Genomic DNA, 19295 nt, shown 5'->3' with positions numbered 1-19295 from the left:
GAGGATAGGTCAAAGCTAGGAAATGATTAAAAAAATTAAAAGGCTGAGAAAGGAAAGACAATTAAAAATTGATTTGCCATGAAAAGTGGGTTTTTGAGGGGCAGTTAATGAGGACAGTACCTGAACCAAAGTCATTAACAACATTGTTAAGCAGTACTGAAGCAAAGCGATTGTCTTCACAAATGAGTATGATATTAAGTATCTTATGAAATAATTTTACAATGGACAAAGAGGTAAAAATAATGTTGCTGAAAAATTTTAGAGTGTACAGAGAGAACATGAAAAGTAAGAGATGAGAAATTGAAGAATGAAAGTATACAAACAGGGCACTGTTATAATGAGAATATTAATAGTAGCTCAAGCAGAAGCAACCTTCATCTTTACAGTTGTCCTTCTTCTTTGCATTGCAAGATTTTGTATGTTCTCCTAACTGTTGCTGAGGTAATTAGTTCTGAAATTGCTTTTATCCTGCAGGTTTACCATGTCTAATAGCCTTTTGCTTATTTCTGACTGTGGGGTTGGCATTGTTGCTTGAGAATTGGTTGGAGAATTTCTAAGCCATCGAATTGCAGATATTTGAACAGGTCACTACCCTTCTTGAGCTGGAGTGTGAGTGAGAAGCAGTTTTGAAAGACCAAGTGTAGAGCAGGAGTATCCATAATTAGAAATTATAGCATTAATAGTGGGAGGAACCACAGCCAAGCCAATCCTGTCCTTGTCCGATGACCACAAATGCACTTTCTAGCAAGTCACTGGATAATGATCAGGAGTGGGAACTGTGGCTGATTTATTTTTTTCTCTCCTCCCTAGCCTAGGGGCACTAAGACCAATTGGAGAACCTGGTGCAGCTAACTCAGGATAGACCAGGGATCGAACCTGTGATCACCTTTGCTTTATGGCTCAGTTCTGCACTGGGCACTAGTTTGGCAACTGAGCCATCGGTGGAACCATATCTTAAACTTTGGTATGCAACTGTTTGTGTGTTGAGGTTGACCAAATAAAGAAGATTATAACATTCCTTTTTCTATTAAGTTCTGATTTATGTGTTTGTTAAATGTTTTCAGTCATACTAATGGTAAGAGTTTTGAAGTGATCATCCTTTCTGTTTGGTATGGTACCCTTTGAAAATTTTACTTAAAAATGGTCTCTCCACATTTCCAGGAAAATACAAAATTAGCGGTCCCATCAGAGACCAGCTGTGAAGTAGATGACAAGAAAAAGGAGGAGGATAGCAAGGAGCAGCCTGAGCAGCTTGAGGAGCAGATGAACTTCGTATTTGGGGAAAATCTTCGAAACAGAGTGAAGGTTCATATTACAATGTTGAAACTTCTCCATGTGCTGTTCAATGACCTTTAGTATGGTCTTGCATGAACAGTTATTCTTTGGGTTCATTATCATCGAAGCAGTACATTATCTGCTTTAAACTTTTAGTATTGCTTGATAGATAAAAGTAGTGACACAAGACTTGTATGAGTAATATCATCTGATGCTGTACTGAGAGTCTAGTGGGAGCTTATTACATGGAAATAAAGCATCTCCTTTGTCTAAAGCATGAACTAAATAAGGGTGGAAAGAAATTAGAAAGGTAACAGTGAATAAAGAAAACATTACAAGGTGAAGATCATCTTGAAAAGTGATGGTAGACATAAATTGTGAAAAATGAAAATTCAGGATAGCCCAAGAAATAAACTATGTTATGAAAAGAAACATTCTGTGCGAGAATTCAGTAGTGAAGGCTTATGAAAGTATTCTTGTTGTATTGAATAAATCTGTGACTTTCTTCCATAAAGAAGGTGTATTAGCTGTAGTAGCAGAGGTGAATGAGCTTATGTGGCATTGTAGAACAGATTTATTATTTGTTTTGTTTTAAAGAAGTTTACTTTTCTTGGCCCTAAACTTATTCTGTGCTCTAATTATAAACTGAATAAAAACAGAAAATAAATAAAATATGGAGCTAACTTCTACCCAGTGAGGCGTTTGAGCCTGCTTGCTGGCAGACAGTTTCACACTTTGGTCTGTTTCCACATTTAGATAATTTCTGTACTTGCTCATCATTTTAAAAAAATGAAAAGTCTTCTTTTCAATCAATGTGTATATATTTTTGAGGGATACAGGTGTTACTAGTAAGGGAAGCATTTATTGTACATCCTCAGTTGTCTATGAAAATGTAGTTGTTGGTATGCTACCACTTTGAACTACTCTATCTTTTTGAAGACAATACCTCTACAGTGCCTAGAATGTGGATCCAGCAACGGTAATGATGTAAAAATATATTTTCAAATCAGAATGGTGTGTAACTTGAAGGGGAACCTATAGGTAGTGTGTTTCTTTGCATCTGCTGTCTTAGTCCTCTTCAGTGGTAGAGGTTGCAGGTTTGGAGGAGTGCTGTTGAAGCAGCCTGTCCTGTTCGTAGTGCTGCATACTCACTCTGTAACCGTGATATAGTTAAGTTTGGTTAAAGGAATGCTGGTCCTGTGGGCTGTTTTGTCTTGGGTGATATTAAGCTTCTCCAGGTGAATGGGAGTATACCATCGTACTCTCTGAATTATGCTACACATGAGGGTTTGGGGGGCTATGGGGTATCTGAAATCGAAAGGATACCCAGGCTAAACCTGTTCTTGTAGCCAAGGAATGTAGGTGGCTGACCCATTTAAGTTTATTGTCATTGATGATCTCATTATGATCTTGACTTTGGTGCGGTGGGGGCTGGGGTTAGCAACATGCCGTTGAATATTAAGGGTAGGTGACTGTACTTTCCATTGAATTGAATTGACTTTATTTCTTATATCTTTCATATACACAAGGAGTAAAAATCTTTGTTACATCTCTGTCTAAATGTGCATTGTTGGACTTGGTCACTGCCTGGCAGACTGTCATGCATATGTTACTTGTAGCTTATGAACTAATGCCTAAATACTGTTTATGTCTTGCTACATGCAGGCATAAATTGTTTCATTTCAGAAGAAGTGCAAATGGAATTGACTATTGTGAAGTCATCAACAAACATTAATGGAAGGAAAATCATTTAAGAAGCGGTTTAAGGTGGTTGGGCCTGGGACACTACTTGAGGAAATCCTTGGGACTAGGACGACTGACCTCCAAAAGCCACAACCACTTTTAATTGTGCAAAGTATGACTCCCAGCTATTGGATTGTTTTCTTCTTATATGCTCATTGACTTGAGCTTTTACTGGTGTTTCCTGATGCTACTCTTGGTCAAATGCTGTTTTGATGTCAAGAGTAGTTGCTCTTATTTCAACTCTGTAGAGTTTTGCTTGTTCATTCATTTTTAGCCCAAGGTCTGTATGAGATCCAGAGCTGAGTGTTTTTTGCAAAATCTGAACTGGACACCAGCGAGCAGGTTATTTCTGGTCAAGTGTAGCTTGATAGCTCTGTTGATGGCACATTCCATTTCATGTATGATTGAGAGAGGTTAAAGATAATCTAATTGAACTTGTCTTGTTTTGTGAACAGAATATATGTCTGCAGTTTTCCACATAGTTGAATGGATGTCAGTATTGTAATCATATTGGAACAGTTTGTCTAAATGTGCAGATAGTTTTAAAGTACAGGCCTTCTGCACTGCAAATTTTCAGAACTGCCAATTGAACTCCAGATCAGATGCCATTCTGTCCCCACGGCCTGTAGCCCTGTAGCCAGTGCTCTTATCTGCTTATTGATATTAGATGGAGTGGTATCGCATTGAATTGACTGAAGATTGATTTATTGAGCACACTTTTTTTTACTCACTGCATGAAGCAAATTGAACTCTTGATTGATATCCTGAACTAATCAGGAGACCTAATTTGATCATTTACAAAGCTGCAGCAGCAAAAGCTCCAATTAAATTCTGTGTTGAATTCAGTGAAATGTTGACTTCCCTGAATAATCATCTGAAAATGGATTTCAAATTCAGGATAAAATATATTCTTCTGCCTTTTAAAAAATTATTCATGTGCTGTTGTGACTATCCTTCATTATATCTTTAACTTCCAAGGTGACATTCTGAATGACTCAATTAGTGTCACTTCTGTCAAGAATATAATTATTTCATCTTCTAAAATGTAGTTACTCAAAAAGAAGAGTTTTTGATTAAAGCCAGGCACCATTTCTTTGCATTGCTAAAATAGTTATTTTTTTGCAAAGGAAGGTTGATTGGCCTCTTTGAATATGTCATGCGAATAACTATTTAAAACACAAATCATTGGCTGAGCATTGTATGAGCACCTGCCAGTCAAAAGTCTGAAACATTCTTTATTTTGCAGATAATTGGAACCTACTATGTGGAGAAAAATTAGATTGTACAAACTTCCTATCTGTTCACATTAACACAAGGCTGACAACATTTTTACTCAAGCAGGGAACACATCTAATATCACTGTCCTGCCATTACATTTGTAGCAAGTGATTCCCTGTCAATGTAACAATGGCAAACTTCTCTGTCTTTTCCTGATGAATGATTAATGATTACTCTGTCTGAACTACATTAAACAGACCCAGTCTGTTAAACTGGGCAACAGAATGTACACCTGTGAAAGCTTGTGTTTGAAGTGTAATATTCTGTATACTGTAGATAGGGTTGGTGAGATTTAGTACTTTAGTCCAACGCCACCAAGCAGAGACCTGGTGGGATATTTAGATTCTGCATTGAAATATTGTAAATCATATAGTGACTAATCTCACGGGATGAAAATGAAGAAGCTGTAAAGTTACACACATAAAATTTTATTGCTGGTGAACGCAGCAGGCCAGGCAGCATCTATAGGAAGAGGTACAGTCAATGTTTCGGGCCGAAACCCTTCGTCAGGCCTGGCCTGCTGCATTCACCAGCAATTTTTACTGTGTTGCTTGAAATTCCAGCATCAGCATATTTCCTTGTGTGAAGCTGTAAAATTATTTGGGATATTGAACAAAAGGATTAATTTCTGAATTATCAATAGTCATTGACTTTGAGAGACTAAGGGCTCGACTAATGTAGTTGATTTGTTTGATGAGTGCATAAAAGGAAATGACTGAACTGATAGTTTAAGAAATTTGTTTCAGCAAAAACTATCATGATCCTTGATGTCAAAAGGTGAGTAATGATGCAACAGGTGATATATGAAGGTTATTAGTGAGGTTTAAAGATATCTAAGAACATGAATGAAGTACTTTCAAGCTGTTCCTATTTATCTTGGGAAGCACTGTAGGATCAACTCTGGGTAACTGCAAAATAGGTTGATACTTTATATGTTAACTTTATATGTCAGAAAGCAAGCACAGTTTTGCACTGATAAGAGCCCATGGAATTACAGGGGAGTTACTAGCATGGGTGGAGCATTGGCAATTCTTTTGTACTGTGATTTTTTTTAAATGTTTAAATGCTTTCTGATTCTTAACTTCTCACATTTGCTTTTAGTCTGTATATTTTCTGTGTCTTTCATTTGACTCTCAAATCCTCTTATGACTTGAGAGCAGATAATTACTTTCCTAGTACATAAAGCAAAACATGGTAAAGTAAGTAGGAAGTTATTCTTGTTTGTAATCTTGCTTGATATGATTCTGTGGGGTCTTGACAGCCTGAATAGGTTCTCCGGGCCTGTGCAAGCGAACTAGTTGGAGTGTTTGCTGACATCTTCAACTGCTACTTGCTTCAGTCTAAGATCCCCTCGTGTTTTAAGAAGGCAACGATAATCCCGGTGCTGAAGAAGAGCGAGGTGGCATGCCTGAATGACTATCGACCTGTGGCTCTGACATCAATTGCTATGAAGTGCCTCGAGAGATTGGTTATGGCACTCATCAACCACAGCCTACCAGTCAACCTCGACACTTTGCAGTTCGCCTACCGGAGCAACAGGTCAACGGCAGATGCCATCTCTCTGGCACTACATTCCTCCTTAGAACACCTGGAGAATAAAGACGCATACATAAGGCTCTTTTTCATTGACTACAGCTCTGCCTTTAATACCATCATTCCAAATAAACTGATTCCTAAGCTCCGGAACCTGGGCCTTAGCATTCAGATCTGCAGCTGGATCTTCAACTTCCTCACAGACAGGACCCAGGCTGTAAAAATAGGGGACAAGCTCTCCTGTACAATCACTCTGAGCACCAGTGCCCCACAAGGCTGTGTACTCAGCCCCCGGCTATACTGTACACCCATGATTGTGTAGCCGAGTTTCCATCAAACTCGATATATAAGTTTGCTGATGACACAACAATTGTAGGCCGTATCTCGGGTAATGATGAGTTTGAGTACAGAGAGGAAATTAAGAACCTGGTGGCATGGTGCGAAGACAATAACCTATTCCTCAACGTCAGCAAGACGAAGGAATTGGTTGTTGACTTCAGAAGGAGTAGTGGACCGCACCACCCAATTTACATCGGTGGTGCGCAAGTGGAACAGGTCAAAAGCTTTAAGTTCCTCGGGGTCAATATCACAAATGACCTGACTTGGTCCAACCAAGCAGAGTTCACTGCCAAGAAGGCCCACCAGCGCCTTTACTTCCTGAGAAAACTAAAGAAATTTGGCCTGTCCCCTAAAACCCTAACTAATTTTTATAGATGCACCGTAGAAAGCATTCTTCTAGGGTGCATCACAACCTGGTATGGAAGTTGTCCTGTCCAAGACCGAAAGAAGCTGCAGAAGATCGTGAACACAGCACAGCACATTACACAAACCAATCTTCCATCCTTGGACTCACTTTACACCGCACGCTGTCAGAAGCAGTGCTGCCAGGATAATCAAGGACATGACCCACCTGCCAACACACTTTCCATCCCTCTTCCCTCCGGGAGAAGGCTCAGGAGCTTGAAGACTCGTATGGCGGATTTGTGAACAGCTTCTTTCCAACTGTGATAAGACTGCTGAACGGGTCCTGATCCGGGCCGTACCCTTCAAATATCCGGACCTGCCTCTCGGATTTTTTTGTACTACCTTACTTTATATTTTTCTATTTTCTATTTATGATTTATAATTTAAATTTTCAATATTTACTAATTTTTACTGTTTAATGTTTGTAATCCAGGGAGTGGGAAGCGCAGAATCAAATATCGGTGTGATGCTTGTACGTTCTAGGATCAATTGTTTGGCGACAATAAAGTATAAGTATATATGTAGAATGTTTCGTTTTGTAGGAGAATCTAGAATAGTGGTCGCCAACCAGTCAATCGCGATCGACCGGTCGATCTTTGAGACTTTCCTTGTAGATCCTGAAAAAAAAGAAAAATAAATACACAGATACATTATGCCTGATAAACCTTTCGATGCAAAAGCAGATTTTACTCCTGGAGTGCATATGTGAGTCGTTTTTAACCCATACTTAGTTGCTTTCTCTGGTTATTGTGTTTCTCTTTTTCCACTGCTTTTCATGACTGAACTGAAGTTTGATCAACGTTAATCGGTTTTGACTCTATTATGCTGCTATTTATATTACGTCAGCTATGCAAAAGCTTGATCAGTTGTATTGCTTTCTTTCTTTCAAATTTTTTGCCTTTGATAGTGTGAATTCATGTTTAGCATTTCAGATAGTGTGCTAGTAATTAGCATTAATTTTAGTTTTTAGCGCCTCTCTCTCTCTCTTGATTTAGCTGTTGTATTTTTTCAGTGTAACTTGTGCTGCATCAAAGTGACCAATTAGATTAGATAAGAGTACAGACTGTTGTAAACATCAATATACGACACTCACTGGTGATATCCTGCAAGGTCGCTAGCTAGCATGGTGGAGGCTCCACGAAAGAAGGCAAACACGTACAAATTCCATCCAGAATAGGAAGAGGAATTTCTGTTTACCTTGGTGGAAGACAAGTGTGTATGTATGTTGTGCCATCAAACACAAGCACTGACTAAAAGAGGGAATCTGGAGTGGCACCACAACACCAACCACCAGAAATTTAAAGACACCTACCCCCCAAATAGAGTGCAATCCGTGCCACAAAAGTTGAGGAGCTGAACTTGGGGTTGAAGGCCTAGCAATCGATTTTCACAAAACATGCTTCTCAAAATAAGGATCAACAAGTGTAAAAGGACTAGTCACTCTGTGAATATTTCTCACTACAGTTTGATGAATATCTGGATGTAATGCAAACAGCTCAGCTAGTTGTATTTGTCAGAATGGCTTTCCAGGATTGTACAACAAAGGAGGACTTCCTCACTCTTTTGCAATTAAAGGAGAGAACGAGAGGTGAGGATATTTACAATGAGTTCAAAAAAATATGTCCGTGAAAATGACATCCCCATTCATAAACTGGTGGCAATTACCTACTGATGGGGCCCCAGCAATACGCGGTGTGCGTGTTGGTTTTATAGCACTGTGCTGTAATGACCCTGATTTTCCCAGCTTCCTGGATTATCACTGTGTGATTCATCAGCAGGCCTTGGCTGAGAAGGTCGTGGACGTTTCTCACGTAATGACACTGGCGGTCAAACTGATAAACTTGATTTGAGCAAAAGCACTTCAGCACCGCTTATTCAAGGTGTTATTGGATGAGCTCGATGCCGCTTACGGAGACATACTTCTTCATGCTGATGTTCGGTGGTTGAGTCGCAGGAAAGTGCTGCAACGATTTGCTGACTTGCTGCCTGAGGTAAAGACTTTTCTCTCAACAAGAAACAAGGAGCACAAGGAACTGTCAGATGATGCCTAGCTACTGGATTTAGGGTTTCTGACAGACCTAACGGCAAAATTAAATGCACTTAACAACGAGCTCGTGGGAAAAGACCGACACCCGCCTCACATGATAAGCGCAGTAGGTGCGTTTAAGGCCAAGTTCGGTATTTGGATTTCAAATTTAAAGAACAGGAGACTGACACACTTTCCCAACTTGGAGAAAATGTTAGAGGCCATCAAGGAAAAAATGCTTTTCACCCTGAGCAGTACTGTGCTTACCTAGACAAACTGGCAATAGAGTTCGATCGGCGTTTTGGGGACGGAGTTAAACGTCATGAAAGATATTGCTGCATTTATTTCAAACCCATTTCTGCTGATCAATATAGAACAAATAGCAGCCAAATTCCAGCAAGTATCTGGTGTGCCAAGTGACATTGAAATGGGAACAATTGATTTGCAAAATGACATGGATCAAGGGACGGTAACTTTTGGGGGTTTGTCAGCAGGGAGAAGTTTCCTCATCTCACCACATGTGCACTAAAAGTCAGTGCCTACTTCAGGTCGACTTGTCTGTGTGAAATTGCATTTTCACAGATGAAAATTATTAAATCTAAGTACAGGAGCTGTCTTACTGACAGACACCTCACAGACTGGCTGTCTGTAGTCGTGACTCAAATTTCAGGGAACTAGCAGAAAGTATTCAGCCCAAGTCATCACATTGAGTGCAACAGTCAATTTTTATTCATTTATTTTTCGTGTTGAAATAAAATTAAATGATGAAACTTAGATTTAAAGGTATGAAGTATTGTAATATTCTTAAAGAAAGACAGCTATGGCCTGTTTGATATGCTAGTTACAGTGTTCTCTTGGTTGAATTAATTTGAAAGTTTGACAAAAGCATTTTATGTAATTCAAATACATTTGTATAATTAGCCCAAATAAAAGGCGTTAAGTTGGAAGTACAATATGAGCTGTTTTTTCTCTGAACAATTTAGTATGTCGATCTTGCCTTTCACTAAGGCCAAGGTAGGGGATCTTGGGCTTAAAAAGGTTGGCGACCTCTAATCTAGAAGATTGTTTTCTACATGGAGACATTGTCTTTGACTTTGTTGTCTGATAGAGGTAAATAGATTCTAGATAAACATTGAGAAGAAGGGTTATTAGGTTCTGCAGGAATGCTTATTTAAGGCTGCATTCAGATCAGCTTTGATCTCATTGAATGGCAGAGCCGGCTATAAAGCTAATCATTGTGTTCATATGTTCTTTGAAGAAATTTGGTGATGATTCAAGTTTTTTCTGATGAACTGGGCTAACAGTCTTTGTAATTGTCAACTTATTTATTCCAGTAAGACATTTTTATACTAGATGATTTTTATTAAAAACTGTTTGTTCAAAGTGTATTCAAATTACATAAAATGTATAGCTACTTACCTGAAGTCTATGTCCCATACTTCTGCCTATGTGCACGTTCTTCATCTGTTTATTATGTGAGAAGTTTCATTGAAAGAAGCAGTAATGAAAATCGTGTTGAGAGGGTGGAGTGATTTAAGAAAGATGAGTTTGTTTGTATTTTTGCTCTTAAGTTATTTGCTCTTGCTATAAATGATTCATAGAATATAATAGTCATAAATTTTGCACATTAAGCCATAAACTTTTTCCAAAGCCTCCATATCATAAAAAGGAAAATAAGAATTGAATATTTTTGTAATTTTGCATCCACAATTTGCCACAGCAAGAGCTGGGTAATTGCAATTATTAGAGAATTCTATTGTAAATTTCTATCTATAAGGTGTTGTGCTTCAGATTGTGCATACATTTTTGTATTTGTGATCTGTTACAGATTGTGGAAGGCAGTGACATCTCAAGTGATATGAAGGAAAGTTCAATGGATGGAGAAGCATTGCCAGCAACCAACTACTTTCTCCAGTACATAAAGCAAAATACTGCAAAGTAAGTGTTTTAACTAATTCTTTCACTTCAGTTTTGAGATAGTTGACGAGGCAAATATGAATTTACAGATTCTACCACAGGAGGGGCAGATGGGTTCTGATAAAGTGTGTATGTATGTGGCATGGGAGATAATGGAAGGAGTGCACTTTTCACTGGAATATCTTGTGCTTCTGACAAAGAGACTAGGTTTTCAGTTCTATCTTGCTTGCTCCTCCACTCTGATCAATCATGGGCCCGAAAATTCTCGTGAGTCACTGACGCTGTGCTTTATTCCAAAGAACTTCAATGAAGCATTTTCTCTTTCCTCTGATAATCTCTTGCCATGGCAAAACTTGAAGTAGGTTGCTTACTTTGGAAATCTGGTGTGCCCAACCTATTGGAGCTGGCTGACTGCAGTTCTGATGGTCAGTACTGGAGGTTTTGCTCTGGGAGAAGATGCTGATGTTAGTTCATTTGCTCTGCCAGTGGATTTAGGAGACTTTGTGGAGAAGGATTGGCAATATTTTTCCAGAGGCACTCAGGAAGCTGAGGATCTCTGTACCCAGAAGACCATGGGCTTTTCCTTTGTTGAGATTTTGAATTTTGAATACTCTTCCCCAGGCAGCCAGTTGCTATGCTGGTGTTCTGGTAGTGGTATTCAATTTTAATTGTCAACATCATCCTTCATGGAAAGGTGGCTTCTGTGGTATGCAGAGACTACATTTTACAGCTACTCATTGCGTATCATCATAAGAAAGAGTCGTGCCTTGGGGGCAGGTTGGTTGAGTTCCCACGTCTTGCAGATATTTACTGTATTTGTGTGAACAAAATAGTTATGACTTGGAACTTGTATCCTGCTTGCAGCTATCCCCCAGGTGCTGTATCTCAGTAATGGAGATTGGAGTGTCCTTTACTTTGGAGTGGTTGCAATATAGGTTGAACAAATTTCTTTTGTCCTATAGTTTAGCAAAGTTGCTGTTGTTAGAGATGAGGAACAAGAATGCAGTGAAAAAGTGTTGGAGCAGAAGCCCTGTCAGCCTTATCCCCTTGTTTGCTTTAGGATCAGGTCTGTTGTCCACCTGTGGTTTTGATTATTGAGTGCGCGTATTAAATATAGAATTGAAACTCATTTCTGAAGGTGGCCATATTTGAGAGTGACCATGTACATTCTGATGATTGAAAGAATCAAATATTTTTTGTAACCTTGGTAAAGGTTGTGTACTGTGATTGAGGCTGCATAATGCAAAGAAAACAGCAAAATATCTTGATCTTAGGAATATATGCAGAATCCACTGTAGTTCATGACTTTCCAAGTATACTGAAGAGAAGTTGGAATGAATGGTGTGCTTGACAATTCTACTAACTGTAGCCCTTTTGGGAATTGCTGCCAAACCATAGATACTCTTATTTAGGACTGTGAACTAGATGTTGTCAACATATTTTGTAAGATTTGCTTGTCAGTGACATTGGCAGTAATTGTTAAATATATTTGTGCAGTGTAACAGTGCTGCAAGTAACATGTTACTGTTTGACCTTGCCACATCATTACTGTACAGTTTCAAAGCCCTAAATATATAAAATTTCTTCCTAGTAACTGCATCTATATTCTGTAGTGTTCCTACTGTAGACCTCAAATCTATTGTCATTTCATAGCTACCTTTAATTGTAAGCAAACTTGTACTGGAAGTTTAATCTTAAATCTTCTACTTCTATTTAATAATTTAAACAACAACCTTGTTAAAGTTCAAAGTAAATTTATTTTCAAGGACATGTATGTCACCATATACAACCCTAAGATTCATTTCTTTCAGGCATACTTAATAAATCCATAATAGAATCAATGAAAGATCGCACCAACTTGGGCATTCAAACAGTATGCAAAAGGCAGGCAGGGCTTAAAATTCTTGGATCATCGGGATCTATTTTGGGGGAGGTATGACTTATACAAAAACGATGGGTTACACCTGAACTCAAAGGGTACTATTATCCTGGCAAGATTGTTTTTATGTAGCTGTGAGGGAGGGTTTAAACTAAGTTGGCAGGGGGAAGGAAACCAGGGTGTTAGGGTCGGGGAAGAGGAAAATAGAAATAAGTCAAAGATACTGTGCAGAAGAGATGGCAAGAAGGACAGGCAGGTGAATGGACAGGATAATTTGCTGTGCGATAGAAATATAGCAAAATCGGTAACAGATACTGATTTAAATGTACTGTACTTAAATGCACGCAGCACTAGAAATAAAGTGGATGACCTTGTTGTACAGCTACAGGTTAAAAGATATGACATTATGGCCATCACCGAGTCATGGCTAAATGATGGACATGATTGGGAGCTGAATGTCCAAGGATACGCAGTGTATAGGAAAGATCGGTAGGTAAAGGGGGTGGCGTGGCCCTGATGGTAAGCAATGATATCAAATCACTAGGAAGAAGGTACATAGGATCAGAAGAGGTAGAATCCTTATGGGTCAAGTTAAGAAATGGCAAGGGTAGAAAGACACTAATAGCAGTTATATACAGGCCTCTAAACAGCAGCCAGAATGTGGACTGCAAGTTACAGCTGGAAATAGAAAAAGCATGTCAGAAGGAAAATGTCAAGATAATTATGGGGGGTTTTAATATGAAAGTGGATTGGGAAAGTCAGGAAGGTACCGGATCTCAGGAGAGGGAGTTTGTAGAATGCCTACGGGATGGCTTTTTGGAGCAGCTTGTCCATAAGCCCATCAGGGGATCAGCTGTTTTGGACTGGGTGCTGTGTAATGAACCTGAGGCCATTAAGGAGCTGGAGGTAATGGAACCCCTTGGAAGTAGTGATCATAATATGATTGAGTTCAGTTTCAAATTTGAAAAGGAGAAGCTGGTATCAGGTGTATTGATATTTCAATGGAACAAAGGAAATTACAGTGGTATGAGAGAGAAACTGGCCCAAGTAGATTGGAAAAGTAAGCTTAGATGGAGGGATGGTAGAGCAGAATTGGATGAAATTCCTACAAGAAATAAGGAAGGTGCAGGAAAAATATATTCCAAAAAAAAAAAGAAAATCATGAATGGAAAAATGGCACAAATATGGCTAACGAGAGAGGTTAAGGCTAAAATAAAAGCAAAAGAGTGTACAAGGAAGCAAAAATTAGTGGGAAAACTGAGGTGAGGACTGGACGACTTAAAAACTTAGAAGGAAACTAAGAAAGTCATTAGGAAAGAGAAGATGAATTATGAAAGGAAGTTTGCAATTAACATAAAAAAGGATACGAAGAGTTTTTAAATATACGAAGAGTAAAAGAGTGACACGGGTAGATATAGGACCGATTGAAATGATGCTGGAGAAATGATAATGGGTAACAAAGAGATGGCAGAGGAACTAAATGAGTATTTTGCATCAGTCTTCACAGTAGAAGACATTAGCAACATATCTGATAGCTAGAGGTCTCAGGGAATAGAATTAGGTGCAGTCAAGATTACTAGAGAGAAAGTGCTTGGGAAGCTAAATGGACTAAGAATAGATAAGTCTCCCGGACCGGATGAGGTGCACCCACAGGTTCTGAAGGAGGTGGCTTTGGAGATTGTGGAGGCATTGGAAATGATCTTCCAGGAATCAATAGACTGTGGCATGGTTCCGGAGGACTGGAAGGTTGCAAATGTAGTTCCGCTGTTTAAGAAAGGAGGGAGGCAGCAAAAAGAAAATTACAGACCTATTAGTCTGACATCGGTAGTTGGAAAGTTATTGGAGTTGATCCTCAAGGACGAGGTTATGAAACACCTCGAGGTGCATGACAAGCTAGGCCCAAGCCAGCATGGTTTCATGAAGGGAAGATCCTGCCTCACCAACCTATTGGAATTTTTTGAGGTAACCTCAAATAAGATTGATAAGGGAGAGGCTGTGGATGTGTATTTGGATTTTCAAAAGGCCTTCGATAAGGTGCTGCATAAGAGGCTGCTTAATAAGATGAGAGCTCATGGAATTACAGGAAAGATATTGAAATGGGTGGAGCATTAGCTGATAGGCAGAAAGCAAAGGGTGGGAATAAAGGGATCCTATTCTGATTGGTTGCTGGTTACTAGTGGTGTTCCGCAGGGGTCAGTGTTGGGGCCACTTCTTTTTACAATGTATATCAATGATTTAGATTATGGATTAAATGGTTTTATGGCTAAGTTTGCGGATGACACCAGGATAGGTGGAGGAGCAGGAAGGTTTGAAGAAATGGATAGGTTGTAGAGAGACTTGGTCAGTTTAGGAGAGTGGGCAAAGAAATAGCAGATGAGATACAATGTTGAGAAATGTACGGTTGTACATTTTGGAAGAAGAAATAATTGGGCAGATTATTATTTAGATGGGGAGAAAATTAAAAAATTGGAAGTACAAAGGGACTTGAGGGTCCTCGTGCAGGATACCCTAAAGGTTAACCACCAGGTTGGATCGGCAGTAAGGAAAGCAAATGCTATGTTGGTATTCATTTCAAGAGGACTAGTGTATAAGAGTAAGGAGGTGTTGATGAGGTTCTATGGGGCACTGGTGAGACCTCATTTGGAATACTGTGTGCAGTTTTGGGCCCCCTATCTTAGAAGGGATGTTCTGATGTTGGAGAGAGTTCAGAGAAGATTTACAAGGATGATTCCTGGAATGCAGGGGTTAACATATGAGGAGCGTTGGTTGGCTCTTGGACTGTATTCATTAGGGTATAGAAGAATGAGAGGGGATCTCATAGAAACATTTCGAATGTTGAAAGGGTTGGACACAGTATATGTGGAAAGGCTGTTTCCCTTGGTGGGTGAGTCCTGGACAAGAGGCCACAGTCTTAGACTTAGAAGGTACCCATTTAAAACAGATGAGAAATTGTTTTAGCCAGAGGGTCGTGGATTTATGGAATTCGTTGCCACATACAGCTGTGGAGGCCCGATCATTGAGGGTGTTTAAGGAGGAGATTGATAGGTATCTAATTAGTCAGAGTATCAAGGGATATGGGGAAAAAGCCAGAAATTGGAACTAGATGGGAGAATAGTTTAGCTCATGGTGGAGTGGCGGAGCAGACTCGATGGGCCAAATGGCCTACTTCTGCTCCTTTGTCTTGTGATCTTGTGACAACAAACTGCAAATTCAAAAAGAAAGAAAGAATCCCTGAAAGTGAGTCCTTAGGTTGTGGGAACATCTCAATGATAGGGCAAGTGAAGGTAAGTGAAGCTATCCCCATTGGTTCAAGAGCCTGGTGGGTAATAACTGTTCCTGAACCTCCTGTATGTTCTTCCTGATGGCAGCAGCGAGACGAGGGCATGTCCTGGGTGCTGGGGGCCCCTGATGGTGGATGCTGCTTTCCTGCGACAATGCTTTGTGCAGTTGTGCTGAATATGGGGGAGACCTATACCCATGATGAACTGGGCGATATTCACTATTTTTTGTAGGATTTTCCGTTCAAGGACATTTGTTTTTCCATATCAGGCTCTGATGCAGCCAGTCAATGTACTTTCCACTATGCATGTGTAGAAGTTTGTGCTTTCTTTGTCAATGCAATTATGTGCCAGGCCCAGGACAGGTCCTCTGGAAATAATAACATAGAGGAATTTAAAGTTGCTGACCCTGTCCACCTCAGATCCTCCGATGAGGAATGGCTCATGGAGCTCTGGTTTCCCCCTTCTGAAGTCAATAAGTAGCTCCTTTGTATTGGTGACATTGAGTGAGAGGTTGTTGTTAAAGAATCCGGCACCACTCAGCCAGATTTACACCCTCCTTCCTATATGCTGATTTGTCATCACCTTTTATTCTGCCTACAACAAAAGTGTTGTCAGCAAACTTGAATATAGCGTTGGAACTGTGCTTCGCCACACGGTCATAAGTGTAAAGCAAGTACAGCAGGGGGCTAAGCATACAGCCTTGTGGTGCACCTTTACTGATGGAGATCATGGAGGGGATGTTGTCAATCCAAACTGACTGGGTTCTGCAAGAGAGGAAATCGAGGATCCAATTGCACAAAGAGGTATTGAGGCTAAGTTCTTGAAGCTTATTGATTAGTTTTGAGGGCATGATGGTATTCAATGTTGAGCTGTAGTCGAGAAAGAGCATCCTGATGTATGCATCTTTGCTGTCCAGATGTTCCAGGGTTGAGTGAAGAGCCAGTGAGGTACATAAGCTGTGGACCAAAAGGGAAATTGAAGTAGATCCAAGTTGGTTCTCAGGCAGGAGTTGATGTGTTTCATCACCGACCACTCAAAACACTTCATCACTCTGGATGTAATTGCTACTGAACGATTGTCATTAAGGCAGGTTACCATATTCTTCTTAGGCATTGTATAATTGAAACCTGCTTGAAGCAGGTCAGTAACTCAGACTGCCAAAGCAAGAGGTTAAAGATCTCAGTGAACTTTCCCGCCAGTTGATCAGCCCAGATTTTTAGGACTTGCCAAAGAACCCCATCTGGGTCGGATGCTTGTCACTCACGGGTTCACCCTTCCGAAGGCTGCTTGCAATTGGCCTGAGAGATAGATCTCAGGATCATCAGGGGCTGTAGGAGTTCATGTTTTCCTCCATGTTTTGATGGTCAGAGTGAACATAGAAGGCATTGAGCTCATCTGGAAGCGAAGCCCTGTTGTTGCCTATGACACGATCTAAATTTATGAGGTGATAGTATTCAAACCCTGCCACAACTGTCGAGCATTCTTCGTAGATTCAAGTTTAGCTCAGAATTGGTGTTTTGCTCATAAGGTGGCTCTCCAGAGATTGTACCTGGACCTCTTGTAACTTTCTTGGTCAGCAGACTTGACTGTCTCTGATCTGTCCCTCAGAAGGTTGCAGATCTCATGGTTTATCCATGCTTCTAGTTGGGGAAGACTGAATGATTTTGTGGGGTCACACTCATCTACAACTGTTTAGTAAAGTCTGTGATTACCATGGAGTATTCATTCAATCCACGGACGAGTCCTTGAAGACAGCCCAGGCCACTTACTCAAAGTAATTCCATAGCCACTCCTCTGCCTCTTTGTTGTACTAATCTCTGGAGCTTTGCTCCTTAGCCTCTGCCTGTGTGCAGGTAGGAGCAAGAGAGTCAAGTGACCAGATTTGTTGAAATACAATCTGGGCATAAATCAGTAGGTATTCCTTATCTTAGTATAACAGTGGTCTAGTGTATTGGGAGCTCTGGTGCTACAGGTTATATGCTAATGGTAATTGGGCAGCATTTTCTTCAAACAAGCCTGGGTAAAGTCCCCATCTATGATTTGAAGTGCTTCGGTATGGACTGTTTGGAGACAGCATCATGCAGGATCTCATGCTCCTGATTATAGTCAGCCAATAATGGTATGTAAACTGTGGTCAGGATTATGGAGGGGGAACTCCCTTGGTAAAGAGAATGGATGGCATTTGACCATTAAACATTCAAGGTCGGAAGAATACAAGTTCGAGAAAAGTTCCACATTAAGCACTACTAAGAATTTATCATGAAGCACACTCCTCCACCTTTTACCTTTGGTCTATCTTGTGAATTGAGTAGCCTGCGTTGTATCTGCCATACTGGGAGTAAGCCATGTTTTGTTCAAATACTGAACACAATTACCTCTCAGTTCCCTCTGATACAGCATTTTTGCCCTCAGGTCCTCAATTTTATTCTCCAGCGACTCCACATTTGTTAACAAAATGTTGAGTAGTGGGTTCTTGTTCCTCTGTGCTTCAGCCTAGCTTGGAGTCTCCCCCACCACCCATAAGACCATAAGATATAGGAGCAGAAGTAGGCCATTCTGCCTATCGAGTCTGCTCCACCATTCAATCATGGGCTGATCCAATTCTTCCAGTCATCCCCACTCCCCTGCCTTCTCCCCATACCCTTTGGTGCCTTGGCTAATCAAGAACCTATCTATCTCTGCCTTAAATGCACTCAGTGACTTGGCTTCCAAAGCTGCTCGTGGCAACAAATTCCACAGATTTACCACCCTCTGACTAAAGTAATTTCTCCACATCTCTGTTCTAAATGGACGTCCTCCAATCCTGAAGTTGTGCCCTCTTGTCCTAGGCTCCCTTCCCATGGGAAATAACTTTGCCATAGCTAATCTATTTTAACATTTGGAATATTTCTATGAGATCCCCCCTCATTCTGCTGAACTCCAGGGAATACAACCCAAGAGCTGCCAGACTTTCCTCATATGATAACCCTTTCATTCCTGGAATCATTCTCGTGAATCTTCTCTGAACCCTCTCCAATCTCAGTATATCCCTTCTAAAATCAGGAGCCCTAAACTGCACACAATACTCCAAGTGTGGTCTCACGAGTGCCTTATAGAGCCTCAACATCACATCCCTGCCCTTATATTCTATAACTCTAGAAATGAATGCCAACATTGCATTCACTTTCTTCACCACTGACTCAAGCTGGAGGTTAACCTTTAGGGTATCCTACACAAGGACTCCCAAGTTCCTTTGCATCTCTGCATTTTGAATTCTCTCACCATCTAAATAATAGTCTGCCCGTTTATTTCTTCCACCAAAGTGCATGACCATATACTTTCCAACATTGTATTTCATTTGCCACTTCTTTGCCCATTTCCCTAAACTATTTAAGTTTCTCTGCAGGCTCTCTGTTTCCTCAACACTGCCTGCTCCTCCACCTGTCTTTGTATCATCGGCAAATTTAGCTACAAATCCATTAATACCATAGTCCAAATCATTGACATACATCGTAAAAAGCAGTGGTCCCAACACACCCCTGTAGAACTCCACTGGTAACCGGCAGCCAGCCGGAATAGGATCCCATTATTTCCACACTCTGTTTTCTGCCGAGCAGCCAAAGCTCCACCCATGTTAGTA

General features: G+C 40.3%; 1 protein-coding gene across 3 annotated transcripts in view; it reads left to right on the top strand.

The window, feature by feature from the left end:
• ranbp3b (RAN binding protein 3b) overlaps window positions 1-19295 on the top strand; it is a 134400-nt gene that overhangs the window by 90424 nt on the left and 24681 nt on the right. For 2 of the 3 annotated variants that reach the window (XM_063032521.1, XM_063032519.1), the window contains 2 exons: window positions 1162-1305; window positions 10428-10537. In XM_063032521.1, coding sequence (XP_062888591.1) covers window positions 1162-1305; window positions 10428-10537 — 254 coding nt within the window. The remainder of the gene's footprint in view (window positions 1-1161; window positions 1306-10427; window positions 10538-19295) is intronic. The other variant, XM_063032522.1, reaches the window with a different exon arrangement.

The sequence above is a fragment of the Mobula hypostoma genome, chromosome 24 (assembly GCF_963921235.1).
Source record: "Mobula hypostoma chromosome 24, sMobHyp1.1, whole genome shotgun sequence".
Lineage (NCBI taxonomy): Eukaryota > Metazoa > Chordata > Chondrichthyes > Myliobatiformes > Myliobatidae > Mobula > Mobula hypostoma.
The sequence above is the reverse complement of the archived record's forward strand: the minus strand, read 5'-3'. Positions and strand labels throughout refer to the sequence as shown.